Consider the following 27,934-nt stretch of genomic DNA (forward strand, 5'->3'; position numbering starts at 1 on the left):
GGCTCCTTGCCCAACCTCCTTCCTGCTCCTCTACTCTGCAGGGCAAAGTAATGGGTAAAAAAGTAATGGGTCAGCACAAAGCTCACTGGCCCTGGCACACAGGGACCTGTGCCAGCGTGTGTGGGGATAAGGACTAGCTTTGGGATAAGGACTACCTTTGGGGACCAGTGTCCAACACTGACTCCTGTCTCCTCTGGCACTTCACACCTCAGCCAGGGCAATGGGGGTGCACTGAATGCCAGTCCCATCCTGTCCTCCTGTCACCAAGGATTGACACGGCAGGGCCCAGATCCTTTCCTTATGGTGTTCACAGTTTTCCAGAGAGCTCAAATCAGCAAAGCCTGGTGCTGGCCAGCACAAGGCCTGCTCCTGCCTCCCAGCATGTGCCTGACAGCTCCAAGGGGCTGGGAGAGCCCAGCTCTGGCGGTCCCATCACTCAGGATGCAGCACTTGGAGGTGGCAGCTTATGAAAACACAGACCACACTCCTTTCTTAAATATGAAACCTAGGCCAGAGCTAATAATTCTTCTGCACTCTGGCTCAGACGTTACACACTGCAAAACTGCAGTACCACCCATTTTCTGGGTTGTTAGAGCAAGGTACCAAGGACTCCTTTAGACTGTGTAGTCCATGAAATGTCCACTCCTGCCCCTCCTTCCACACAGCTTGCTCACCAACGCTGTTGAGGGAGCATTAGTGTTTAAGAGATCAGTAATTATAAAGTCTTATGGGAACTATGCAGAAAACTGCCATGTCCACGGGTCCAGCCAAGACCCCAGAGGGGCCCAGCAGCACATGAGCACACAGGTGGATGGCCAGGCTGTTTAGGAATCTGCAGACTGGGATCTTCTGATCTTTCCAGTGGAGCTGCTTCTGGCAGGGCTGGCTCCTGCTCAGCATCACACTGGCTCAGCATGGTTGTTTCTGGTCCAGGATCCCTGTCCTGTGCTTTGATGGCCAGTACCACCACATTCCCAGTGAGAACAGTGCTTTTCCTTCAGTCTTCTCCATCCTTCGTGCAGAATTCCCTGGGAGATGCACCTTGAAGGCCCTTTAGTACTTGTCCTGTACAGACTGGTTCGCCGGCTCCTTGCATGTGTCCCAACCCTCTCCCAACCCTGACAGCATCACCTCCCTGCCTTTGAGGGGGTGGAGGGAGCATGGGGGAAGCCCAAGGAGCAGAGCAGTCGCCCTGCCCTGTCCCAGGATGGACAACATAGCTCATCTCCACTCTGGGATGGCCACTCACTTCCCACAAAGCCAGTCCTAATTACAGCATACCCTCACACACAGGGGATCACAGCCTCACCTCTGGGCCTCACCCCTTTCCCTGCCACTCGCTCTCGCCAGGATCCTGACACCAGCTCTGGCCAAGGCCGCTCCATTAGCTCACTCTGAAAGAGGCTTAATAGAAAATCTGCTCAATTATTTAGCAAGCAGACAAACGGAGGGATGATATTGCCTGAAGACAGCTAGGGTCTGTGGCATGGATTCAGCCCAGCTCCTGGCTCAGCCTGGCAGATCCTGCCTTTCCTCTCCTCCCTGCTCAGTCACTAAGGCTGGCAGAGGGAGGGGGACACATCCCTGCCCTCGGCCCTGCCAGCCCCTGACACTCCCCAGTGCAGCCCAACAGCTCTCAAACCCAAGGGCTGGGAGGGGGCACTCACCACGAGCAGCACCAGCCCATCCTGCCTGACCCAGCAAGGAAATGCACCTCTCTCAAAAGCACAGCCTGCTCCATGCAGGGACTACATCAAATGATGGATCAACTGTCTCACCACAGCCCAGCCTGGGTAATGTTCCCTTTCCTTGTGCTTAATGGCTCTGCTTGATGGCAGGAGCCCACAGCAAGAGGACTCAACGCCTGGATGAGCGACCTGTGCTGGGAAAGGAGCAGCTCAGGCATCTGACTGAAGCCTGATGAAGTGACTGGGTGATTTTGCAGGGCCCTGGCTCACACCTACTTACTTCCCCACTGCAATGTTTTCATCCCATAAATGGGACTTCATTTCTTCACTACCAGATGAGCCCATTCCCTGTGTCCCAGATGTCTGCAGCACCTTCCAACCAAGTGCCTGGCACAGTGTCTGCTTGCTGGGTTAGAGGCAACCAGAAAAAACACAGCCAAGCCAAGGAACTCTCCCAAGGTCCTGTCCCTGTCCTCATTCTCTGGGGCACAGCCTCCTCACAGGGTCAACGTGTGCCTGGTAATTCCCATAGGGATGTTCCTGCCTGCAAATGTGGGTTGGAAAATCTCTCTGTTAATGATTTCTCTCAATCTGGGAGTTACCAAATGAGACCTGGAAGAGATTTCTACCAGCTTTCAGCACTGCTCAGACAGAGTGCTTCTGGGGAAGGACAAAAGCCCATCCTATTATCCTGCTTGCTTGAGAGAGAGCAAAGAAAAAGGAAAGCTGCCTACAGGTGAGTTCACAGAAATATGTCTGCTCTGGAGAGCCTGGACCCTTTAAATCACTTCAGCCACGGCAATCATCTCCCATGTGAATGTAAATACCCCAGGAAGGTTTGAATTCTCCTGTTCCAATCCTCTTACTCATGCACCTGGAGACAGGTGCTTCCCATTGCTATGTTCCGGGACAGCCACCATTGACATGCACCATCTCCCTGGGTTTTGGGTGATTGTTACCTGAGCTGCACCTCTCAGGTTTCAGCACCCTGAGGTGATGGTGCCTTGGACAGAGGATGAAACCAGGGCTGAGCCACTGAGGAATACAAAGGCAGCAGAAAAGCCTCAGTTTTTCAGTTTTCTCCATCCCATCTCTGTTTGCCATTTCTCTGTGTGGCTGCACAGAGAAATGCGCTGTAAATGGGGTGCAACACCCAGTTTTTAATTCCGACTGCTGCTGAGAGCATGGGGACTCACTTCTCCCTTCCCCATGACACTCTGCCTGGTCTCTGCCACCACCTCTGCTCAGGCAGCACTAGAGGGTCTCCAAGCTGCCTGCCTTGGTTCTTTTGTCTTGATTGACCTCAGTGGCTCCCCTGCAACATTTGCTTGCCTTTTATAGATCACTGACGTATCAAACCTCAGGTTTAGTGCATGGCTTTGCAAAATAACACAGAAGAATTTTGCTTTATGGATACTTTTTCCTGGGCTTCCTCCTGTTCCACCTTCTGCTTCTCCTGCTCAGTTAGGTCCACCTTAAGGATACGATGCTTTTTACACATCATTCCACTATTTAACATTTATTTCTCCTTTCCAGTGCTCAGGGAAGTGACTACAAAGCCCTTGAACATCAGACTTGCCAGTTCCCTCAAGCACAGTGTCTCTGGGATGTGGTGGTGCAGCCCAAGGCATGAAGGATGCTGTTGGCACACAGGGGACAGTGCCACTTGGTGATGATGTCAGCTGCCTGGAATTCACACCCCCAAAGCACAACGGGCTTTTCAGGGAAAGGACAGAGTCTGGAAGCTTTCTGTCTCTCCAGGACTCCCTGCAGGCTGGGAAGGATGTGACTGATATCCCATTACCATCTTCCCAGTGCTCTTTGGAGTTTGATAAACTTAGGGACAACCTTCCCCTTCCCCATTTTGACCCGACAAGTGACCTGACCTGCGACAGATGTTCAAGGGAGAGACAGGCAGGGAAGGACTTCTCATCCTGGCATGCAGAGAACTGTTTTATCACCACCCCTTCCCTTCAGGAAGAAGTGTCTAGTTGTGGCATCAAATTCATGATGTTTGCCCTTTCCATGGAGCAAGGTTCTGAGGGCAAGCAAAATCCACCTCTGTTCACAGCCCAGAAAGGCCACTGATCAATGACCTTGTGCCCAGGTTTTGGCACTGTCATACTTGGGGCTGTGAGACTGGTGCAGCAGCTACGGGAGGCAGGTTATAATTAGATATATTTGTTTACATCTTTGAGTCCTTGAGAGAAGAAGCTGAAAGACTGGCTGCAGGGCTGAGCCGCTCGGCCAGATGGGACTCTGCTCTCTGCAAAGCCAGACACTATTGTGTTCCCCAGTACAAGCAGGAAACAAGCAGGATGCACAGCACAGACAGAAGAGCCCCATCTCCTGCAGCAGCCTACAGCAAACAGTGACCAGGCAAGACACCTGCAAATGACACTGGGAGACAGCAAAGGCAGGGCTGCAGAGTGTCTGAATTGAATAAGTCTGTTTGCAGGACTCGGTACAAGCAGACACAGACACATAAATGATCAGGTCACCTGTGGCTTTGCCCAGCCACAACACTCCCCTACTGTTGCTTCTCTGAATAAATGGCTACCATAAAGACAAGATTCGTTTCATCTTAAAATCAGCATCACCCAAGTGCAAGGAGGAGATTTATCTCACGTTTGTGGCACACATCTGGGCAGCCAGACAGCTCTGCACACATTCTGATGCCTTCCTAAGAGGGGTTCAGGGTGAAGGAGCTCCACTGAGCTCCCTTCCAGCCATCACTGTGTGCTGCAGCACTTTGATGTGTCACTACAACAGCACAGCTCCATCACATGCAGCACCCACAACTTCTACCAGCAGCTGTCCTGTCACACCTTGCCAGACCCCATCCCAAGGAGGAAGGTGCACATGTGCTGTCAGTACAGCACCTCACAGCCATCTCTTACAAGGCTTTTCCATCACAGCCACCTCTCACAGGGGTTTTCCACTTCCACAGGAAGGGGCTTTGCACCCAGCAGTAGCACTGGCATGCAGCTGCTACAGGGAATGTGGCTCTTTGGTTTCTGCCTGCTCCACACTCATCAGCTTCACCTTGCTGTAGTCTCCACACCCCATGTTGCTCCTGCCACACCTCCCACGGCCCCACCGCAACACCCAGAGCAGTGCCTCACACACAGAGACCCCGTGCTTTGGAAGGCAAAAGCCACTCACCCCTGAACATCAGTGTCCACCAACAGCCGGACCAGTATCCCTGTCACAGCCACAAGGATTGGGTAATGGTCCACGCTCTCCAGCCCTATGGAAGCAGAAGAGAAAGGTAAGAGCTTCTGCCACTGTGTGCAGAAGGGGCATGTCTGAGGTCTGGTCCCATCCAGCTCTGCACTAACCTTCAGTACAAGCCATCCCTCCCTTCCCAAGGGCAGGCTCCCAGCACGTTTTCCACAGAAAGGACTCACCCGGCAGACGGAGGTTGACCACTCTGTCAAACAAGTTCCTTTCAGCTGTCACACGGTTCAGCACCTGGTTCAAGAGCTGAGTAGGGAAAAGCAGAGAGGGTTTGTATTTTCTGGATGGGCCTTCCTGTGAGCAGCATCCAAAGAGCTTTGGGGCAGCAAGTCCTCATAGTTCAGACTCAGTGTCTCAGAGCTGGTGGATGCACAGGGGGAGGTTCACAGCACACACCCAGCTTGGCCCTGGCATGGAAGGAGTGGTACCACATCAGTGGTTGTACCAGACCAAAACCTCCCAGGGAAGAGTCAGTCTGAGGTCAAGACACCTGAATGTCAGCACCTTCCACCTAAATTTGAATTCCTCCCTGCAGAAGCCGAGCTACCTCCGCTGATAAAAGCTCCTGGCAAGCAGAAGCTACAGTCCCCAGGACAGCCAGAGCCTGTGAAGACTGAGCTGGCCGTCGTGGGCAAAAGCAGTGTCAGCAGGGTGAAGCACAGTCCAGGTCCTGCCCTGCCTGGAGCTGGCAGCAGAGTGGACCTACCAGCTCTGCAGAGATGGAATCAGCTGTGATAACACTTAATTAGCCACCATTAGCTCTCACCCAAACCCCCAGTGGGAGGAGCAGGGAGTGCTCCAGGCTTGACACAACTGCTGCAAGCTGAGCACCATCTCTCAAATGCAGCATCCCTCTTCCTGCTGCCCCAATGCACAACAGCAGAACACTGCACCCCTCTGTGGGCCTGGTCAGTGGTGGGGTACAGCATCATAACAGCACCAGGTAGCAAGGAGGAAGCTGCAGCACCCCACTCTCTGCTGCACATTCCCCAGCTTGCCTAAGCCACCTGATAAGGGCCCCCCACTTTCCTCCTCACTCAGCTGAGCACTTCCCTCATGATTATGGTACCAGACCCCGCTAGCTCTTGCTTTGTTTCATCTGCTCAGAACCCTGAGTATCAACCTTTGGGGTTCTGCTAAGGTACATCCGACTGTTCCCTGCCAATCCAGCTTGTACAAGGGCAGTCTGCCTTCAGGGCTTTCCAGTACTGCTCACGCTTTAGAAAAGAAACGAATTTATTGGAGCCTAAGGGGTGCTGTGAGTTGGAATGGGGCTGTCCCAGTCACCGGGACAGGAAAAGTGTGTGACATTCCTCCACTGTGGGAGGAAAGTGGAGACATTTGGTACCATATTCTAGGACTGAGGGATAAAGGACCAAGATGCCTGCCCAAACACTGGAGTGTGTGCCCTGTGAAACCAGCTACACTCATCTCTCAGATCCTTACCCAGAAATACCACACCTTCTCTCCAGATTTCCTGCTTGTCACAGAAGCATTCAGCATTTACTGCCCCTCTCATACGGAAAATTTAAGCAGCTGTCACCCTCCCTCGCAGGAGAGACAGAAACCAGCTGTGACCAGAGCAGTTGCAAAGGAGGGGAGCAGTTGATATGTAGAGATTTTAGGGAGCACCATTTGTTCTGCAGAAGCTCTAAGTACTACAGCAACAGGAGTCCCCAGTTCATCACACATCTGTAGAGAGGGCAGAGGGGTCCTCATGCCCCTCCAGATGCTGCTTCTTCACAGAGGATGATACCTGGGCAAGCCTCCGAAGCAGCAGCTCTGACGATGGGCGAGTCCAGTCGAGGAAGATCTCTGGTGCCAGTGTGACAGTCATTTCCAGCACCCTGAGCAGGCTCACAGACAGATCAAAGCAAGTGGCACACACCTTCAGCTGGCGGCTGTCCACAAAGTTCCTCTCCAGGCGCTCTGCTGCCTGCTGGATCTGCCACGCAATGGAGACAGCTTAAAAATGGAGCCCCTTCCCAAAAGGAGACCCCCAGCCCAGTGAGCTATGCCTTGAGCCCTTCTGTGTGCAGGACACAGCTCACCCACCTCCTGAATCATGCCAATGAACTCGGAGAATGCCCAGTTGAGCTGGTTCAGGACACTGTTGAGGAAGCTGGGGGCCAGGTCGCGGTCGCTGCAGAGCAGGTCTGCCATGTGCCGCTGCAGCAAGGTGGAGGGACACGGCTCTGAAACAAGACAGCCACAGCTTCAGTGGCCTGCTCCCAGGACAGCCACAAGTGAGAGACCAGTCCTAGGTTTGGGAAATGCTGGCTTGTGCCTTACAGTAAGCAGAGATGGTAGCACACTGGGAACTGGCACAAGGACCGTGCTGAGCAGTGATTGTGCCTGTTGGGCCTCCCACCACTTCTTTCTAATGCCAGCCTGAATTAGCCAGGGAAGAGCCCTCCGTGCTCGCTGCTGCCCACATGCACAGGAGCACTGCCCTGCAGCTCAGCACCCCTCTTGCTCAGCTCTGCAGAGGCCCATGGTCAGCTCAGCATGGTCAGCTCAGCTCCTGATACCAGTGTGGCAGCAGCTGCCCAGAGCCATCACGCCCACTTGGGCCTCACGTGGCCGTGCCTGTCTGCCTGTGTCTGGGGAGGAAGGTATCCAGTAAATCCCACTCCTGAGAGGCTTCTGTATGGAGCTGAGGCTGGGTCTGCCCTTAGCAGGCTCAGACAGAGCTGCTCACGCTCCCCAGCCAGGTTCAGCCCAAGCACAGACACATCCCCTTGGTTTCATGGCATCTCATCTCTGGGCTTCCTCACTATCGAGACCACAGATGAGGTCAGGCCCAGAAGCTGGGAAGCACAGTCATCAGGGCTGTGTGGGACACCAGCCCCCATGGATGGGCAGGGAAAAGAAGGGGGCACAAATGGGACAGATGCTTCTCACCAGCAGAAGGACCCACTGTCAGCAAGAGGCTCACAAAGCATTCAGCACTACAAGGGAAGGTTATTGGAGTTCAGCCCAAAACTCAGGGCTTGGAAAGAGAAACCTGAGCAGATTTACCAAGTATGGAGGAAAAACCCCAATCTAACTACATTTTCTTCTACTAGAAGCTAATAGAAATAGCAGGTGGAAACCCTGGCAGCCAGGGTTCTAGCTTCTACACCAGGACTGCCATGCCCAGAGGAACAAGCTGTGCTGTGACTGCAGAAGCTCTCTGGGGTTGCAGCCTACTCAAAGGGCCAGCATGGGCAAAGCAAACACAGAACAACTTCAATCCCATCCCTAGGGATCAAGAAGCAAGGCATAACTACAAGCAGATTGCTAGCTGGGATTAGCAAAGACAGAGAGGGATGACAAGAGACCATCATCTGAAATGGGAACAGGACAAGTGATTCTGTGAATACCCACTAGCAAGTGCAATGAACTTCTGTTATTATGGAGGACACTCATTGAATCTCACAGTGCATAATCACCCGAAGCAGGCCAGTGCCCTGGCTTTGATCTTGCCTAAAAGCTCATTTTTGGGAGGGATTTCATCACAACAAATGTCTTTGATGTCCCACTCCCACCCCAGCCTTTGGCTACAGTGGCTCAGGGACTGGCAAAGCCAGACGTCCCTTTTACATATTTATTGGTCTTCTGGGGATTTCTTGCCCAGTGTCCTCTGAAACTGTGTAAGCTTTTAGCATTAAACATGTCCCAGAGCAACATTCCACAATTCAGCTGTGTGTAGCAGGAAGAATTCAGATTGGAGCTTGGCTCCTACTCAGGTTATTTGTTAATATTTATTCTCTGTAACCCCTTCCTTCTGGTGGCAGAGACAGCGAGATGCTCCTCTCCAGTCACTTCCTCCAGCTAGCCGTGATTCCAGACTTCGTGACAGTCCTTCAAAGGGGATCAGCCCCAGCCAGTGCAGTTTCTCACACTGAAACTATCCCATCTTTGTCCCTTTTGACACCTCTCCCTGAAGCCCAACACCTCCCCCAGTTTTCCTCTGGAGAGGTGGAATCAGAAGCGCGTACAGCATCCAAACCGCAAGCGCATGGCAGATTTGCACAAAGGCATAATGTGGTTTTGGTTTTGTTCTGGTTTGCTTTCTTCATAATTCCTGTTGTGTAATTTGTTCCTTGGACTGAACATCAAGCTGCCCTTCTCTAAAAGATTACAATAGGTTGCCAGTTCAAGGATAACCCTCAGGAACTGGTCCTGAGGCACAAGTGGAGAAGCCCAGGAGTCAATGCAGGGGCACACCTTGTCTTCTCTGTCAGTGATGGATGAAGGGGCACAGCACACTCTCTCTCCACCACTCTACACTTGGTGATGCTGAATTCTATCCGCATTTTCTCTCTCAGTCATTCAGAACTGAAAGGTCTTTTCGCAGGGTTTTTAGTGCCTTCTTTTCCCCAGCACCCCTTCAGCATGTAAAAACTGCTTTTTGTTAGAACTGCTGATGTGTTAGTCCCTTTCCAGCCTTCAAGTACCAAAGCAGTTCTAGGCAGAGATCAACACTCCTCATGGAAGAACTCTGCATGTTGTCCTGCTGGTCTGCTGCCAAAGCCTCTTTCACTAACATTGCAAGTCAGGACAAATCTCAGGATGAACTCCCCAGCCAGTCTACCTCATTTGAAGGCAGCTTTGATTTTTTGAAGGATGCTCCTATGCTTGTAATAACTTGCTTTATCCTGATTTTTAGCCAATGACTATTTCCTCACAGTCTTTTTTTTCAATGAGTGGTGTGATTCTGCAATTCTGGGTTCTTAAATGCTTTCCCTGGTGCTGGCAGACTGTGCCAGACTATAAGAGCATTAAAAACTGGTGCCTTTTGACAAATCTCTCCACAGGTAAATAGGCTTATTGAAGGTTTTAAAGCTAACACCAGGAAACAATTATTTCCTTGGCTTTTGTTGATCCCAAGAGGATTCTGAATCTAAAGATGCTGAGATCACTGCTACTCTTTGAAAGCAACATAAGGAACATACCCTGGAACACAGCACAAACAGCTCCTTTACTTGCACAAGTTCCCAGATGAGGTAATTATTACTGGCATCCAAAACCCAGTCCTGGTGCTTGTGTCCATCTTTATTTGCAGTATGTTCACCTTTGCTGGGACATTCCCACCCACCTCAGTTACCACTGCCCTCCCGGGCAATGCCACATCCCTTATGTGCCCCTGCAGGCAGGGATGTCATTTCACAGGGCGCCTGTGGATACTCAGTGATGGGGAAAAATTCTTGATTCTGGCACTAGTAAGTCATCAATGCTTCAAAATTTGTACCTCCCTAATACAAAAGCCACTCAATCTTGGCTCAGCCTTCCTTATGATAGGTAAGCATCAGTCATTGGAACAGAAATTGGCAGTTTTTCAAGGCCAGAAATTTTGACCTCAATACATTTAATGTGGGCAACAGAGCGTGGAACCAAGGGGTTATAGATACATCCGATGTTTCCACAAGAGAAACTTCCCTGCAAAAAACAAAATAGAGGAAAAGAAAATCTAGGTAGGGCAAGCAGTAAATTAAAACACATAGTTCTTTAAGAAGTATAAGGGAGCCAGAAACCCCAGTGCTCCAGCAAGCACCTGGGTTAAAAGGGTCACTGAGAGCATGATAAAGCAAAGACATAAGTTAAAATATGAGAGGTAAAGTGAACATAATCAAACACAGGCAATGGTAGGCAAAAGCAAGGAAAAAAGCAGTAATAGATGGAGAAGACATAAAAAACATTCTTGACTGACCACGGTAATGCAAAGTTTTTTCAACTACAGGACAAAAATACAGAATTATTTAATAGAAGTAATAATGGCAGAAAGTCTAACAGTAGCAGAAGCCCATTATTAGAGACAGTTAAGCATTAATAAAGCAGGCAAAGTGGAAGCCTTCAATAAGTGCTCCTACTAGATAATGGCAAAGAAGCAGGGTCACATACTTTCATCATAGGAAGGTAATTACGTACTTTTATAGATTGCTAATGACCCAGCAATATTTATAACAGGGCTAATTGTGAGCCCTCTAGGTCAGCAACCCAAGGGGGTCTCTGGACACAGCAGCATTTACAGTAGAGCTTGAGCACAGGAGGGGAAAGCCCCAAATGGAGCAGATTCAGAAGCACAGCAGCTCCACCCAACGTTTATCTGAGTTTTTGAAAGACTCCAGATGATCTCTGAGTCCATGTCAGGGCACCCATTCAGAGATTCATTTAGAGAGGACCAAAGGGAAGGCTGCAGGGCAACGCAGAAGGAAAGCAGGCAGCACTTGGGGGATGAGATATCCATAAGGATGAGTGTGAGGCATGGTGATGGCCCAGGGCTCCTGGGATCCATGTGCACCTCCAAAGCAAAGCCCTGCCAAACTGGCTAATGTGAGTTTTGGCTCCGTGACCAGCACATCAGGGAAGGTTCCCACCTGCATGACACCAAAACCTCTGGGGCTGCTAAAAACATGGCAAGCCCACAGGGCTCACAGAAAAGCAAAACCCCTTCCTGAATAAGACAGAGATGCCACGCATTTTTCATCACTGAAACGGACCAAGAAAGGAGTTTACCCTGGTACACAAGTGCTTCTGAAGAATAAAATGTTGTAAAGCAGAGAAAGGCACGGCAGCAGCAGTGGAAGACAGAAGGTGAGGTTAGGTAGGGAAAATGGTTTCAAACTGAGAGAGACCAGGTTTAGATTAGATATCAGGACAAGAATCTTTACTGTGAGGATGGTGAGGCCCTGGCACAGGTTGCCCAGAGAAGTTATGGACATCCCACAACTGGAAGTGTTTAAAGCCAGGTTGGACAGGGTTTGGAGCAACCTGGTCTAGTGGAAAGTGTCCCTGCTCATGGCAGGGGGTTGGAATGAGAATGAGCTTTAAGGTTCCATCCAATCCAAACCATTCTGTGACTCCCATCAGGAATCATAAGCTATGGATTTATTTCTGAGGGCGAGCAATCACCAACAGAAGGGCTTGGACAGTTCAACTACTACCAGTTGATGCTTTTGGTGTTGTCAGATCAAGGTGGGATCTCCTCCTAAAAGTCCTCTTCAGCTTAGGCAATTTGCTGGACTTGGGAAGGGGACGTGGGTAAACTCTCTGGCCTGTGTTGCACAACATCTCAGCTCGATGATCTCATGGTCCCACCTACCTTCCCTCCACCAGGGTACGTGGGCAGAAGGCCTGGGGCAGAGCAGCCTGGTGATACAACCTGAAGCCACCCTGCAGCTCCTGCTTCTCCAAGCCAGGCTGGGCCCAGCACGGAGCCAGCGCTGCTGCTCCCACTGCGTGTTGGGACAGCACCCAGCCTTGCCCACAAGTCATGGTGAAAGCAAAACAAGTCCCTGCAGCAGCCTCTGAGCACAACTACCCCAGCTCTGAACACAGCCCCATTTGCTCTCAGAAACCAAACTGAGGCAGAGCTCTGCTTGCATGAGAGCTGCTCAGGCCTTTCTGAGCCTCTGCCCCTTGCGCTAAGCCAGGCAGAATCCACTGCTCACCCTCAGGGAGCATGGGCAAAAGGCAGCAGAGGAGACCAGGTGGACTGTGCTCTGGGTGTTTCACGGATGTTGTGAGCAAACCTTCTCCACTTGTGCAGTCTTCCAAGGAAGTATCCTAAAAGCAGGACAAGGCTGCAGCACCAGAGGTGAGGCATTTGCCCACGCTCCCTTCAGACTGGCTTGCAGCAGCAGACCCAGAAAAACAGGGACTTCCTTAGCTCAGCATTTTGTCCCATTGACTCTGCCAGTGCTCAAATTACAACAAGGTGAAGAATGATGGGTGTGAAGGGGGGGGGGGGGTTCATCTCCTCCTCCTTCCCTGGGCAGCATCTCAAGGACACCTCTGAGTCCCCTGTTCCTCTTCAATTAAATCAGCATTCATTATTGATTTGGTTGAGCCTTAAAATAGCCCTCCCAAGAGTAAGGCCCCAGTAGCCAGCATGGCCCACTCTGGGCTCAGGCTCAGACTGCGTGGAGCCGCACGATGGAGCAAGGCCTCGACAGCTGAGGCGCTCTGCTGCTGCCCCAGAGCTCCCCAGGATGGGCTGAGTGAGCTCTGTTACCACCCCACAGCACTGGTGACAGCCACTCAGTGGCTTGGTTGTGCAGTAGCAGAGTGAGGGGATAGCCATGAGATCCCTCCTGGGTGTGCGCCAGGGCTTCTCCATCAGCCTCTAAGGGTGAGGATGAGAGGAACCCCTTCAGCAGGGCTCTGACACCACAGGTAACCCTGCTAAAACAGGTGCAAGAGCAGGTCCATGATGCAGCCTCAGACTGACACAGGGGCACAGCCCCCCCGGCTTCTCCCAGGGAGGGAACTGAAGAAAACAATCACTTGTGAAGCTCTCTGCCTACAAAGAAGGGTCTCTCTAGGCAGAAGAGGGGAAGCAGGGAGCTCTCTAAATCTACTCCACCAGACAAGAGAAGGTCACACAACAAACTTACTCTGGAAACTAGCAACAGAGAGATCCCCTGGGCACGATGGGCAGGAGAGAGGAGAGAGAACAAGAGTGCTGTTGGAACAGACAGGCAGCTCCTTGGACAGGGCTCAGCATACACCTCCATGTGCCACCTATCGTTCTGTCCCACATCCCTGCCCAGCTCTCCAGGAACAGTCTGGCACAAAACCTTTTCCACAGCAGAAGGGGATCAGGAATGTATCCCTACAAGCCCAGAACCTGTGAGGGTAAAGCTGGGGACATGTTCTGCTCAAGAAAAGCAGCTTTTCCCCACATCTTTCTCAGCTACAACAGAGCTGAGAAATCCCTCAGCTCAGTGACAGGGCTGAAAACCAAACTGCAGTGCCAAAGGCAGGATAGGCTCTGAGAGATGCTAGGATAAAACATTCCCTGATTGCAAACTTATACAGTGCCCTGTCTCTTTGGGCACCCCCTCCCTCTCACAGGGCACCTGCTGCTGGGCAAATATGACAGCTCTTCCCCGTAGTAACTGCTCACTGTGCACATCACAGAGCTTTCTCTCAGACTAAAACTCTGGTAAGGATGCAGTCCTGGGCCTCTCTCCTCTCCTTTGGAGGGCAGAACTCCTACTTACGATGGATCTAACTCACCATTTGGCATGCCTGAATCATCAGTAGAGAGGCTGGGGATGGCCAGGCTGTAAAAATATGCAGGCCAGGCCTGGATATTTGGCCAGGAACACCCTACTTTGGCAACTATCCCAACAGCTGGCCAAGCCCTTAGGGACAGCTGCTATAGAAGAGGCTGGTCCTCCCTCAGCACCCATCACAGCCCTGAGTGCCCATCTCTGCCCCACTCACTCTGCAGGCTGGGGAGGCTGGCATCCTCAGGCTTGGTTTTCAGCAGGTGTGGGAGCCGTGTGTATCTGTACCCAAAGCCACAGCCCTGGCAAAAGAGGTAAGGAAAAATCTTTGAGGCTGAAAAACAGTTTTGCTGCTACTGGAAATAGAAATGTTCAGTGTCCCAGCAGCCCCAGGTGCTGAGAGGGGTAGAGATGCAGGATGCTTACCCGCCACAGCCTGACAAGGATCCAGTTGGTTTGTGCCCAGGGTCGCTGCTCATAGGGAGCCAGGAGGTTCTTCATCATGGAAATCCGCCTGCCAGACAGGGACACAGGTCAGCCCACAGAGTTTGAGAACAGGAGATTAAACAGGACACACAGTAGGACCCGTGGAGCTGGGGTAGAGCAAAGCCACTGGTAAAAGGGTGACAGAAGGCTCCCAAATCAACTCCACCACCCTGCTGGCAACTCAGTGGTGCTTGGCAGCCTTCCTGCTTGCTCACTCAGCCCTGCAACCTCCCCAGCCCTACCCCAGCTCCCCAGGAACAGGCAGGGCAGCACTTACTGCTCTTCTGGGATCCTCTCTACAGCACGCAGCGAGTGGGGGTAGCAGACGTAGCTGGCCAACGCCTGCATCAGGGAGTCCCGGATGTCTGAGGAGGAATGAGAAGGGACTGGGTCAGGCACCCAAGGACACACCAGGGAGCACCCGGGTGCCAGCGGACAAGAGGGACTGGCCCTCATGTAGAGGCACATTGTCCCTGCTGACATGCTTAGGCTCAAGCAGCTAAGAAATAAGCCCAGACTGGATATGCAGGTAGCTGGGACATGAGTCCTGATCTCAAAAGGGTGTCCTAGGTCATGCATCTACCCTGCAGTAAGTAGGGCAAGGACAGTGCCCAGCCTCATTTTGAATGTGGAGGCATAAGCACTCAACAGATTCAGCAGACACATCACAGCAGAAGTCTGGTGAACCACTGGCAGTGGCACTGGCCAGACCTGTGACATTAACACCCCAAAAGCAGAGGAATGCAGCCATACCTGTGCCCACAATCCTTGAGTCAGCAAAATGCTTGGCCAGGATGGCAGCGAGGCGCATAAGGGTCTCTTCATAGCCTGCAAGAGAAGGAGGGAGCAGGGTCATGGCAACAGCCTGAGGGGCAGCCCTGTGGTCCCAGTGCTCCCTGGACACGGCACAGGCCATGGAATGAACTTCTGCTACAGCTAACTGCAGCTTAGTTGTGTGTCTAGTTGTTAAAACAGAGAGCTGGGAAGACACAGTCACCTCCAGGAGAGCCTCTCACCTGAGTCTGCAGAGTCTGAAACAGTTATTTAGGGGAAGATAAAACCATGCAAAAAAGTAGGATGGCAAGGGAGAAGGGCCTGGCGCAGAAGAGGCTGAGCAATGCAAAGAACACCCTAGGTCTGTGCAGAAAAGTCATGTCCAGCCTGCATGCCCTGTAGAAATCCACTACTGCTCAAGTCTGCTCTTGCTCAAACAAGAGCACTTCAGCTACGTCCTACTGGTGGGAACAGAAGTTCTTCTTGCCTTTGTGGGTTCTGGAAAGCACAGAACTATTTGCTAAGAGCTCAGCAAGGTCATTTAGCCAGGAAAACACAGAATGTTCACAAAAAGAATCCACCTAAACACAGACTCTTGGCATCAAGGGGGTGGTCACCTCTATAGGAACATCTTCAAATCCCAGGGGAATTCAAAAGCAGTCCCAGTTTCTGTTCTCATGGCACATTCTCTCCCACACAGAAACCAGAAGGCCATGGTAGAAATTGCTGAGGCAATCACATCTTACAGCACCCCAGCCCATTCCTGATACCTCCTGGGTCACACAGTCCATGGCTGCCAGTGATTTTCACTACAGCCAGCCCTGTGACAGCTTCAGGCATGGGCTCCCCACCAGAGCACAGTGACCACAGCTCACCACTTGCCCCACAGCTCAGACAATGCACTGGTGCAGCACATCAAAACCAGGAACGAACACAGAAAGGAAGATGCCCAACTACTGCTTCACCACAGGGATGTGGCTTGCTTTAGATTTTATCAGACCAGGATCAAGAAGCTGTCCCCATCCCCTCACCTGGAAGTTCCTCCATGCTGTTGACAGGGCTGAAGTAGTTCTTGAGTGCACTGTAGCTGTTCATAGCCACGCTGAGGTAGAATTCCGGCATGAAAGCGAAAAGCGAGCCCGTCCTGTCGCCGTGCTCAATGGTGCGGATGCACACTCGCAGCAGCCAGTAGATATCCTGCATCTTCTCCTGCCCAGAAAGAACACACTTCCCAGTGAGCTGACAGCTTCTCTTGGGAGAAACAACAACCAGCACCACACTCAGAACTCAGAAACACCCCCGTATTAGAGATCTTGCTCAGACATCTTACTGCTCTAAGTTCAGTAACCAGATCTGTGCCATTTGGTCATTCCATAATGACACAGAAGTGGCAGCTGGAAGAAACAATCAGAGATCTCCACATCAACATCAAGCTCAGAATGTGATTTTTTTTTCACCAAGCCTTGAGAGCCTCCAAGCAGGGTCTCCTTTGCCAGGGCATATTCAACCACAGAGGCCTGGCAAACAAGCATGTGAGTTTTGATTCCAAGGACACTGCTGAAGGAAAGCAGGCACTACCACTTTCCAGAAGTCTGCTGGAAAGAAAGCTGGGCCATTGTAGGGATGAAAGCTCACACCAACTCAGATCTTTTCAATAGGCAGCCACAGCCTTTTAGGTTCTGTGCCAGCCATTCAACCAGATTTACTGTCCAGAGGAACATCAGCCTCTTGTCTCTCTGAACGAAAATCAGAGGGTCCTAAATGAAAAACAGGAAATTTAAAGTAATCTACATAACTTTAAGCAATAAAAATGGGCGCCACCAAAGCCATAAAAAGAGGAAATATTATTTCATGTCCTGAAAAGCCAAGAAACAGCGTAAGCAATAGCTACTTGCATTAAAATAGATGGAGAAGGGTTACACTTCTAATTTACGAAAAAAAGTAAAATCAGAGGTCCAGATAAGGCATTTCATTTGCTTAATGGCTTTTTTAAAGTATCTTGTTACCATCTTTGGGAGATTTTCATGGGTTTATTCTGTGAATTAGGCTGAACTAGTGCAAATCAACTAAACTGACTAACAGAAATCTTTTTCTCAACACTGACCCACATCTCAGCCAAATTTTTACTTTCAAGATAAAAAGAACTCTGCAGAAAAACATTAAGGTTGAAAAAGCTGCATTTGGTTTTAAGATTTGATAATCTCAAACATCATTTCAGGTACTGCCAAGCTAGAAGAAAGCCTACACCAAGAGGATACAAAGATGTGATTAGCCAGTGAAATAGATAAATACAGTTTTGTAATAAAATAAGCTGTAATTCCCACAGGGATGTTTTGAAGGCAGAATTATGTGCTTTGAAACTACAAGCGCTTTTAAGCAGCAGCAATCCCTTTTGTCTAACTTTGAATACTCCAGAATAAACCAGTGGCTAATTCCCTCGAGGAAGGAGCAGAGCCTCTGCTGTGCTCTGACACCTCGGCACAGAGCAGGACTTCACCCCTAGACAGAAGCAGGCTCTTTCTCTCCAACAGCAGCAGCTGTGATCATACAGATGTGACCCTCCAGCGCACACAATTCCCAGGGATGCAGGAGCTGCTGGATGGCTGCCTACCTAGGGAAGGAGCAGGGACTTGAGATGACTGTGAGATGGAGCCCTGAAGGCACAGGCTCCTCAGTGCAGCCACATTCCACAAGCTCACTGGGCTCCTGGGCCACATTCCTGCTCTCCCTGCAGGCTGTACAGGCCAGGACAGCAGCACAGCCCACAAACAGGGAAGTCTGTAACCTTCACTCCCAGATGCTGCTGATTCAACAGGAAAAGTGACACTGCAGTCCTGGTTTAGTATGACAGTGGATCATCTAGAGACATGAATAGTGTTCCTGCATGGGCCAGCACAGTGATACCTGCAGGGCACCCTGGTGATGCCTCCCAGCCTTTCCAGAGGAGTCTGGGAAGAAAGGATTTTTTTATGGCAAGCACAGGCTATGCTAATGCAGCTGAAGAACTTCTGCCTTGCAATCCTGCTTAGGAGGGAAGGAGGGGACGAGCAAAGAGCTCGTGAGTCAGGATCAGCCACTGCAGTTCTGCCAGACACGTTCATAAGAACTCTTCTTCCCCTACCTGTTTACATCCTGGGACACACAAAAGCCACAAAGAGAGATAGGGCAAGGCAATGGAAGTCAGGAAAAAAATCAGCAAACTGCTTGTGAGAAAACAGACCAGAGCTTTTATCCTGGAAAATGGTGAATTTGGAGGGAAAGGGACAACCTGTGCAAATAGCCACTGCATTAGTAAATGTGGAATACACTCTCTGCATGGAAACCAAGTGAAGAAGGGGAGACCACCTGAACAAGAACCCCTCAACTTGGATCCCACAGATTCCAAGAAGAGTTGTAGTAGTGAGATGCCCCTGTGACACAGCACAGCTCAGGGAAATGGATCACAGTAGCCTCCATCCTCTGACATGTCTTGAGAACTGAATCTCCCTTTGATCTGCACCCTTTTGTCTGCAGTGCCCTAAAGGAAATCCTACAGCACCATGCACAGCTCAGATCAGACTGGGCTGGTCACTATGGGGCACTGGGGGACAGGAGTGGGGCCAAGCCTAGAAAGGAGTCTCCCATACACAACAAGGGAAAAAGCAGCCCCAGAGACCATTGGCATTGCTTCAACACCGGGAAAATGACACCTGTGATACGTGAGCCAACCAGCAGAGATGCAGAGGCTCACTAGTCTCCTTTCAGCTGCTCACGTTATGCTCCTGCCCACCTTTGAATAAATAGTGACATTTATCCAAGCGAGGCGCCGGCTCAGGTGGTTGAGCTTCTCAGAGAAGACCTTTTGGCTCTTCAGAAGTTCCTCATGGATGTCTCTCCTCTGAAAAGAGTGCAGAGATGTGAGGGCAGATGTCACTGCCATTTATAGAATTCTTTTTGAGTGCTGGACGAACAATGCAAGAGCATATACCACCTTGGGGCTAGCTAGGGAGTACTGGCAGGGGAGAAAGGGGTCAACAGCCTTTCTGTGGAGGGAGTGGGAAGCAGTGCTATAAAAAGCACGTATTAGTCTCAGCTGAAGCCCAGAAGGCCAGACGCAGATGCTGGTACAATTGGGCAGGAGCACTTCACCCTGCCAGATACTGAGGCTCTGCCAGAGAAAGAAACTGGGAATCCAGAGACACTTACCCTCTTTGGGCAGCGGCTGATTTTTTCCTCCGTGTCTTTCAGTGCCATGGCATATTCATTCACATCATCTGACACACCAACCATCTGAAGCAGTTTTCAACAATAAATAAGTTTGGTTTTTTTCCCTTAACATACAAGCATGCAATCAGAACCCCAGTGGAGGTTAGCAGAAGGACTGGGCACACACAGTCACTAAATAATCAGAAAACAGAGTTGGTGTAGAAGCACGGACATTGGGGGAATGGATTCCTGCACAGCATGGACCACTTACCTTCCCAAGCTGCTGGTGGACACTGAGGTTGTACATCATCACTATCCCATCCAGGACTTCCAGGAGGGAATTCTCAGTGATGGGCTGGTCAGGCTCTTCTGGGGGTCTGCCCAGTAAGAGACCCTCGTTTCCATGGGTGCCTTCAACTGCAATGCATTCCCAGGACAGGAAGTAAATTCTTAGCAAGGAAATTTGGCACCTTAGCTTCTGCCTGCTCCTCTCTGAAGCCAAAGTCCTGCTGTGCCTCTGTAACATGGAGCTTCTTCCCAGCCCATGGGATTCACTAGATACCACACTACCACACCATTCTCATCTTGCGGCCTGCATCAGGCTAACTATCAGATCTGTCCAGACTGACCCAAGTCACGCAAATTCCACTTCCTCAAGCCCTGTACATGCTTCAGAGCCCTGCCTGGTCCACTCAAACAGCAACAGTGCTGCTGCTGCACACATCATCCTCTGGCTAGTCTGTCTTCGGTGCAAGTGTGGCTACAGCTGCCTCTGAACTGCCTTCCTGCAACGTCTCACTGCATTTGGAGGAACCAAGACAGCATCTCCTTACATGCAGAGGGTGACAACATCACCAGTGTCATGTTCAGGATGGCAAAGGGGTCTTTTGGGTGTCAGCATACCCTGGCAATGGGAAGAAGCAATGCTGGCAGTAAGGAGATTGCATTCCTCTGGGGAGGTGGAAGATGTCATTCTACCAGGGCCCAGCTGGGCCATGCCAGCACACAGCAGGACTACTCACTATCCTCCCTCGTGCGCTGCTCCACGCGCAGCGTGAGCACTTTGATCTTCTCCAGGGTGCCAAGGGGCCGCCGCGGGGTCATCAGGCTGACGGCGGCCGTGCTCAGGAACCGGTTGGCCCGGCCCAGGGTGGGGGAGCTGAGCCAGGCAGGCCTGGCAAGAGCTCCACCAATGGCCAGGGCGGCAGAAGGACGCTGGGACTAGAAGGAAATGAAGGGAGAAACAGTTCCAGCTGTGTTTGGCTGCCTGCTGTTCCCCCCTTGACCCTGCAAGGACGTTGGTTTAGATGCACAGCGGCCACTGGATGATGAGTAGGCAGGGTAGCAAATGGGTAAGTCCTTCCTCCAAGGGCACATGCCAGGCACAAACAGCAGGCCTGCACAGCAAGAAGCTGCTCTGTCTACAGTTGCCTTGCACCTTTCCAAATGCAAGCATCAAGAGCTGCCATGGAGGGGAGGCAGCACATTCAGATCAGTGGGTAGTGAGAGAGCAGGGCACAGAAAATTTTGCTGCTCAAACTTGGTGCACCCAAGACCATGCTGATGTCCGGTGGCTCTCATCCAAGTGCAGCTGTTTAGCTGGTAGCCCATGGACTGATTACAGTACTGGCCCAACCCTGCCTTGCTGAAAAGCAAAGCCTTTCTAGCCAGAGGCTGAACTTGCTGCCCCAGCAACAGGGCCCCTGCAGGTGAATAACACAACTCACCTGTGCTGCTGATGTTGCTGATTCTTCATCTTCATCAAGATCATCCATAGTCACTGCCTGCAGCTCCGCAGGGTCAATCAGGATGTTGGCTTTTGCAGCCAGGTCATCTGCACAGAGCACACCAATACAGCCACGAATGCAGGAGTCACTCTTCACTTACCATGAAGAAGGATCATCATCTTTCCTGCTTCTCAGCAGTAGAGAAGCAGCCAGAAAAGTTGGATGCTCTATCAGAACAAGCTCACCTGTCCCAAGCTTCCTTACATGGAACAGATCTGCCTTTACAAAAAGAACAGAGACCAAGCAGCAGCAGCTGCTGCCCTCTCAGGATCCATTTCTGCTCCTGATCCTACCAGCTACAAATAGGATAAACTGAGGAACCAGGAGACAACCATCAGGGCCAAACTGGACTGGCGTGGGAATGGCAACTCTCTGCCTGAGACCATCTTTTAAGCATCCAGCTCTTCAATGCTGTCCCATGATGCGTTCCTAGGTCATTAGGACTGAGACACCCAGAGAAAGGCTATGCTGATGGTTTACACTGTACAAAGCCTGAAGAATGTGTTCTTTAGTCCACAGCTCTGTCTTTAAAGCTGGCCCAGGATACCTTGGTAAGAAACCATAGGAGATTGAGAGGCTCTCAAGCTAAGTAATCTAATTTTGAACAGCCAGAGAACAATATGAGACAAAGAAAATTGTCCTCATCTTGCAAACACACTGGGGATGGAGAAGAGACACCTGAGCCAAAGGCAAGTGCCACATTAGCAGAAACCAGAGACAAACCAAGTCCAAGGGAATGGCAAGGGGTTTCTAACCCTCGCACAAGGCAGGCTTTGGCAGCCTAGTGCCAGAGGAGTTTGTGCTGCACACACACAGCTGCACTACATAAACAGGGCTGCTCCTCCCTGCCCAGAGTGGTGCACCAAGCAAATCCTGGGCATCCTTCATACCCAGCAGAGCCCAGCTGATGGTCAGTGCTTAGAAAGCTCCCAGCCCTTGACTGTGGTGCAGCAAGAGCACCACACCAGAGGATATTCCCAGACTATCCCCTTCCCTCCAACTGCCACATGCTCAATTCAGGGATACAAACAGTAAACTGTTAATTTAAAGGACACACCACCTAAGAGGTGGGGTGTCTTCCTCAGAATAATTTGAATCCCATTAAAATTCAAGTCTCCCCTCCCTGAATTTAACCAAAAATCATTACCCACAGCTCCCTCTCTGGTACGTCTTGCATGAATTCCATCCAAGACCTGGATTCAGGTATTGGCAATGAAAGCACTTACCTTTCAGAGTCTTCTTAAGGTGAGACAAAAGACCTCCAAGTCGCTGAAGGTCAAAGTAATCCACCTTCCCATTATAGAAGAGTTGAGGAGGGACATAGGCCTCTAAAACAGAGGAGGACATTTGTTTTTCTGCACATGTCCCATGCACAGGATCCAGAAAGTCATGTAAGGGCTCCTAAAGATGACCCCAGGACCCACATTTAGGACTAACATTTAGGGACAACTTTTGTTGCAATAAAAGCACAGGCCATTAAGGCAGAGGTGACTTCCACAATGGAGCAAGCTTTAGATTCATGCAGAAACAGGAGAAACCAATAGCCATCAACTAGACTGCCAGCACTTCCTCCCTGCAACCACAGTCACCGGGGTAAACTGGATCATCAGAACACTTGGCAGCTCTCCACTCAGCTACTCCAGCTCTGCCACTTAGTCCCACAGGGATAGTAAGGCACTCATTGAGTCTAGAGAAAAGGTCAGCCTAAAGTAAGAAAAGGGAATGCCAGTGGGGTCTAAGGGTGGGAAAGCAACTGGCACTGATTTAGTTTCCCCTTAATTCAACAGTTCAGGAACTCCAAAATCAGAAAAATATCTTCCCCAAAACTCTGACTAAGGGATCACTGAGCTGCCCTTCCACACATCCACAGTCAATAGTGGTCTCTGCTCCAGAGCAGAAAGGGGAATAGTAAACAGTACAGGTGTCCTTTTGCAAGTCTCAGATCTGGATGTTAACTGGAATAGATCTGCACACAGAAGCTTCCCAGGGTGACAGAACGCTCAAGCACTCATTAGAGATATAAAATTTCCAACATCCTGGAAAGCACTGCCAAGAGGCAAACCTTGTCCTAACCACAGAAAAGGTTGCAAAGACTCTCCCCCAGGCCTCACCTTCACTGCTCAGGGCAGCTGGGGTCTTGGCTTTGTGGCCATCCCAGAAGTAGCGCAGGGCAGCGATGAGCCGGTGCAGGAAGCACACCATGTACTCCGGTGGGCACAACACAGTCAAGTTCTAGGGCAAGAATCGAGAGTCCAGCATCAGGGCAGGTGTGAAAGTGCACCTCAGTCCAAACGGCTACATGAAACAGGCAGAAAGTTTTGTGTGCTCAGCCGCGCTAGCATCTCTAGCTTACAGCTCTGACGGAGAGCCCAGACCTGATGGTGGGCAGCAGTTTCCACCTCCAGGAAGTTTTGGGACAGACCCCTGACAGAGGATGAGGGATAACACACCCCACCATGAAAGATGTGGCTGATGATGAAAACAGGGATGCAGGTGAAGAAAGGGTTTCCTACAGCAGCAGATGCCTGCCTCCCAACGCTTCAGGCCAACAGCCTGACCCAGGGCCAGGGGAAAAGTCCTCCCCCAGGCAGTGAGGAGGATGCCAAAGCCAGCAGCCCCACTGTGGCAGAGCACTCCACAGCCACACTCTCTGAGGGGCTTTAGGAGGATATTCAGCTTCTGCCTAAGACTTCCCAAGGACCACTTTCCCATGAATCACTGCACAGGACTCATCTAATTTGCCTGGTTTCTAGCCTCAGATCTCCCCCTCCTCACTCCCTGCCATATCTAGACCTCAGTGGATCAATTGCTGGAAGCAGCCCAGCCAGAAGGGCAGAGTTCTCAGCATGAAGATGCAGAGAACCCTCAGGGTCAGGTTTGTAGGAAGGCTGGCCCTCTGACTTACCCCTCTGTTGCTAGCATTTTCCTGAAGAAACTTGCGGAATTTGTTTAGGAAGATATATCTGGAGGCTTCCCCCTGGCAGAAGGAAAACCAGGTGGTAAATCTAAGACTTACAAAGCACATCACATGAAGATATTGTCATGAAAGACCCATAGAGTGCTTACCCCTCCTCTGTCCTTGTTGTTCAGCAGCAACTTCAGGATCTGAACCTGGAGACCTTCCACCACTAAAAGGGGGACACACATCTGCCATCAGAAAACAAGCACTGGAGAGCAACTACCCAACTCCAACTGCAGCACCCTGTCCCCGGGAGAAAGGACACCTTCCCAGCACAGGGGGCCAGGAAGAATCAGTGACAGCAGAAGGCTAATTCCACCACTGAGAATTTTCTCCTCCACCACCTAGCAACAAATTCATCCATAGCTGAAAAAAAAAAAAAAGTATAGGTTTGCTCCTGTCCCATGATGGGAGGCTGCAGGTCTGTGCACTGGGGTCCCAGCACTCCATATACTATGCCATCAGAACAGAGCATGGCTGGCCTCCACCTCTGCACCACAGCCTGTCCTGGCAGGAACACAGCTGTACTTCAGGTAGTGAATGGGATTTGGAAACAGATCAGGGCTGAACAAACGGTGTGGGATCTTGGCAACTTCCCTCCTTTCTCACAAACCTTCAATGCGTTTCTTGAGCCGCTGGCAGCCTCTTTCATATGCCCGACGCCTCAATCTCTCCTCAGCACTCTCCTCCTTCACATCCTTACTCTCCTTGCCCTGGTTGGGGGACAGACGCTGTTTAGTAGGAGACCACTGCACAGGAAAAATGTTTTGCCAGAAACTCCCTTAAACAATGTGAAATGGAGAGAACAAACTCCCTGAAACAATGAGCCAGTGTGTGACTGCAGCCGGCAGCACACCTAAACAGGTCTCCTTCAGCCTTGTAATGAATAAGGGCAGGAGATCTTTCAAGGACACCCCAGTCAACCTAGTAATCCTTTAAATATTGGGAGGTTCCCTTCCAAATCTGTTGCCACAGAAAACTGTTCCCCCTCTCCTGTCTGAGCATCATACCTCAAATATACTATGTATGCCAAAAAAGGTGACAAGGGAATGGAGAAACTACAGCTCTCATATAGCTCTGCAGGACCCACCAGTGCTAAAACAGCTGGAAACAGGGAACATTCAACTTCCTCAGCCAGAAAAAGATGCAAATGGCAGGCAACACCATTTCCTCAGCCTCCTCGGTGGAGGTGCCTGTACTCACCTCCTTGGTGAAGCGGTTTGGCCACCACGTGGTGGGAATGAGCTCCTGCAAACCTGCCTCCTCCACACGCAGCGGGCTCTTGATGTAGAAGAACACAACAGAACGAAGCACGTCGAAGCTGTACTGGAGTTAAAGCAAGCACAGAAGCTACAACGGGAAAAGGGACAGTGCATGTCTCCAGAGCTGTAGTGAGAGACTCCTTTCCAAACTACCACTGCAAGATCCAGGGGCCTCTGGAGAAGCTACATACAGCTATCAAATGGTACCATAGAGCTGGACTGCTCTGAAAGTGGTTTTGCTCTAGGGATATTAGAGGTCAGTCAGGTAGAAATGAGCTACTGTGTGTTACTAGGATGTGAACTATATAACACTGCTCCCTCCCCTCAAAGCAGGACTTTGTAGGGAATGGTCTCAGGCAGAGGAGACCTGAGAAATGACCTCTCAAGACAGAGTGGCTTCTGTTTCCCTGGGCCTACAGGTCCTTGAAGTGTCCTTGGCTGCATTATTGAGGGAAAACTGAGACAGGAGGAGGCACAAAGGATACAGAACATTGCTGAGTAGGTATTTCCTAGATTTCTCATGCTTCAAGACTGCAATGGTGAGCCGGAGGTAGTGGATCTAGGAAAACAGGAGAAGCAAAAGTGACTCCATCTGCAGAACATACAACTCTCTAACAGCTACAGCGCGAGGAAACTGCCATCTTTGGATGAAACAACTACAGAATCCAAAACATCATGTACCTTTGGACAAGGGGACATAACAGAAGCTGGCTAGTCACAGATTCCTGGGGATTCAGAAGTGCATACTCAGATTCCTGAAGTGCATACTCACTTGTAATCCCAGGTCTGGGATGATGGGGGAGAACCTGTAAGCCCGCAGCAGGGACATCAGTAGCTGCTTGAGGCACTCATGCACTTCATACTCCTGAGAAAATAAGAAATACATTGAAGAACAACAGCAAGGAGTGGGGAACAGCTATAGCTCCCAGAGTGAGACCTTGGAAGGAAGCATTCATTTATGAACTGAAAAAGCAGGTGCTCTGAACCCATAGTGTCCCTCTGACTCCACAGCAGAGAGTGCAAGCAGACGCTGGTGCCAGTGCTTTGCTACAGGGAAACAAGTTTCTGCAGAAAGTCTAACCCAAAAGTCACCTACAAAAAGCCAAAGGCCCAGGCCCTATTTGTTGGGCAGTCACCAGTTCTCTTATTCCCCGACTCTACCCAAGACACGGTGTTGGCAGAACCAACCCAGAACAGAAAGAAGTAAGTCTTGGGTAAATGCGATGAGAGAAGAGTTATCTGCTTGAATACAACTCATAGCCAACCAGCAGGATGAGAGCCAACTCTTCCACAACCACAGTAGTCCTACCAGAGGGTCCAATTTCACTGCCAAGATGGTGGGCCTGAAAGAGTCATGACATTTTTCCATAAAGCTTCTCATGGCAGCTGGCTGGGCCAGTGCCCACATCTGTTAACTGTTACTCCAAAGGGCAGACGTGTTGTCTCCAGGCAAATCCCTGGCAGTGACTGGCTCTGTGCAACCACCCAAGCACTCCAGCAGCAGCAGCAGCTTCCCAGCTGCCTCAAACATGTGTCCCAGGAAGGAGTAAGCTCATCCAGCATGGACAGGAAGGGAAGTTGGAGGCTTTTCTCCAGCAGTCCTGGAGATAGTGAGAGTGCACTGCACACTTCTACCCCAGTCCCACACACTTTGATTGATCTCTTCAACACATGGCAGCACTTAAGACCTCCACAGTCAAATACACATTAATAACAATCAGAAGACTATTCTTATTGATAAATCTGATGTTTCCAGAAGCAGGAAGTTATTCACCATCATCTGTTCCTTTAGCAGTAGGAGAAGCTTAGAAATGCCTGGTTAACTCATCAGTGTCTGCATTCAACCCTCAGTGCCTGGGTGTGCAGCAGCAGCCAGATGAGCTAATTGAGAGGGTGGTCTACCACAAAGAAAAAAGAAGAGAAAGACACTGAGCACTACCAGCATTTTGTAGGGAAGGTTCCTGTCCTCAGCACCTCCCAGGGTCTCCCTGGGATCCCTAGGGAGGAACCAGCACCCTAGCAACTCACCTCCATAAGAAGCCACATGAGATCCAGCAGCTGCTGAATAAGGGGGTGGGCCTCCACTGCCCCTCCTCGCTCAAGGATGCTCAACAGGAAGGTCATGAGGACATCTTCCACCAGGTACACCTTGCACTGCAGACAGAGAGCCAGGTCAACATTCCTCCATGGCACAGTCACTTCCCAGAAAAAGCTGGGGATTACTTTGCCTTGCAAGAGCAGTAACAAGCACTACAGAACCTGGCAATGGGCAGGCAAAACTCACCATAAGAGGGGAGAAATAATTGAAGATGTGAGCTAATGTAATCAACACTGTGGGTTCTCCCTGCAGCTGCCACATGGATGTGTCTTTCTCCACCAGCTTCCCCTCCTGCAATGACAAACCCAGAAAAACACATGGCTTGGATCCAGCCCAATCCACCTGTACACCAACAACTGAATGAACCGCATGCCTGGAGCAGCCACTGTTGCTGTCCCATGCCTGACTGCACTAAAACCCTTGAACACAGGAATTTAGAATGCCAAAGAAGCCAGG

At 50.7% G+C, this 27,934-nt stretch overlaps 1 protein-coding gene across 1 annotated transcript in view; it reads right to left on the reverse strand.

Annotated features, from left to right (window-relative positions):
• RNF123 (ring finger protein 123) overlaps positions 1-27,934 on the reverse strand; it is a 47,444-nt gene that overhangs the window by 7,529 nt on the left and 11,981 nt on the right. The window contains exons 12-35 of the mRNA XM_066195045.1: positions 27,665-27,769; positions 27,409-27,534; positions 26,153-26,245; positions 25,866-25,939; positions 25,322-25,439; positions 24,732-24,831; positions 24,226-24,287; positions 24,065-24,136; positions 23,271-23,391; positions 22,386-22,487; positions 21,100-21,206; positions 20,395-20,593; positions 19,644-19,789; positions 19,373-19,456; positions 18,957-19,064; positions 16,219-16,396; positions 15,167-15,241; positions 14,691-14,778; positions 14,354-14,441; positions 14,145-14,229; positions 6,984-7,123; positions 6,685-6,873; positions 5,099-5,174; positions 4,854-4,938 (exon numbers count right to left, since the gene is read on the reverse strand). Of these exons, the coding sequence (XP_066051142.1) occupies positions 4,854-4,938; positions 5,099-5,174; positions 6,685-6,873; positions 6,984-7,123; positions 14,145-14,229; positions 14,354-14,441; positions 14,691-14,778; positions 15,167-15,241; positions 16,219-16,396; positions 18,957-19,064; positions 19,373-19,456; positions 19,644-19,789; positions 20,395-20,593; positions 21,100-21,206; positions 22,386-22,487; positions 23,271-23,391; positions 24,065-24,136; positions 24,226-24,287; positions 24,732-24,831; positions 25,322-25,439; positions 25,866-25,939; positions 26,153-26,245; positions 27,409-27,534; positions 27,665-27,769 (2,621 nt within the window). The remainder of the gene's footprint in view (positions 1-4,853; positions 4,939-5,098; positions 5,175-6,684; positions 6,874-6,983; positions 7,124-14,144; positions 14,230-14,353; positions 14,442-14,690; positions 14,779-15,166; positions 15,242-16,218; positions 16,397-18,956; positions 19,065-19,372; positions 19,457-19,643; positions 19,790-20,394; positions 20,594-21,099; positions 21,207-22,385; positions 22,488-23,270; positions 23,392-24,064; positions 24,137-24,225; positions 24,288-24,731; positions 24,832-25,321; positions 25,440-25,865; positions 25,940-26,152; positions 26,246-27,408; positions 27,535-27,664; positions 27,770-27,934) is intronic.

This window comes from Chamaea fasciata, unplaced genomic scaffold (genome assembly GCF_029207755.1).
Source record: "Chamaea fasciata isolate MVZ Bird 193981 ecotype frontalis unplaced genomic scaffold, bChaFas1.0.hap1 SCAF_13, whole genome shotgun sequence".
In the NCBI taxonomy this organism is placed as follows: domain Eukaryota; kingdom Metazoa; phylum Chordata; class Aves; order Passeriformes; family Sylviidae; genus Chamaea; species Chamaea fasciata.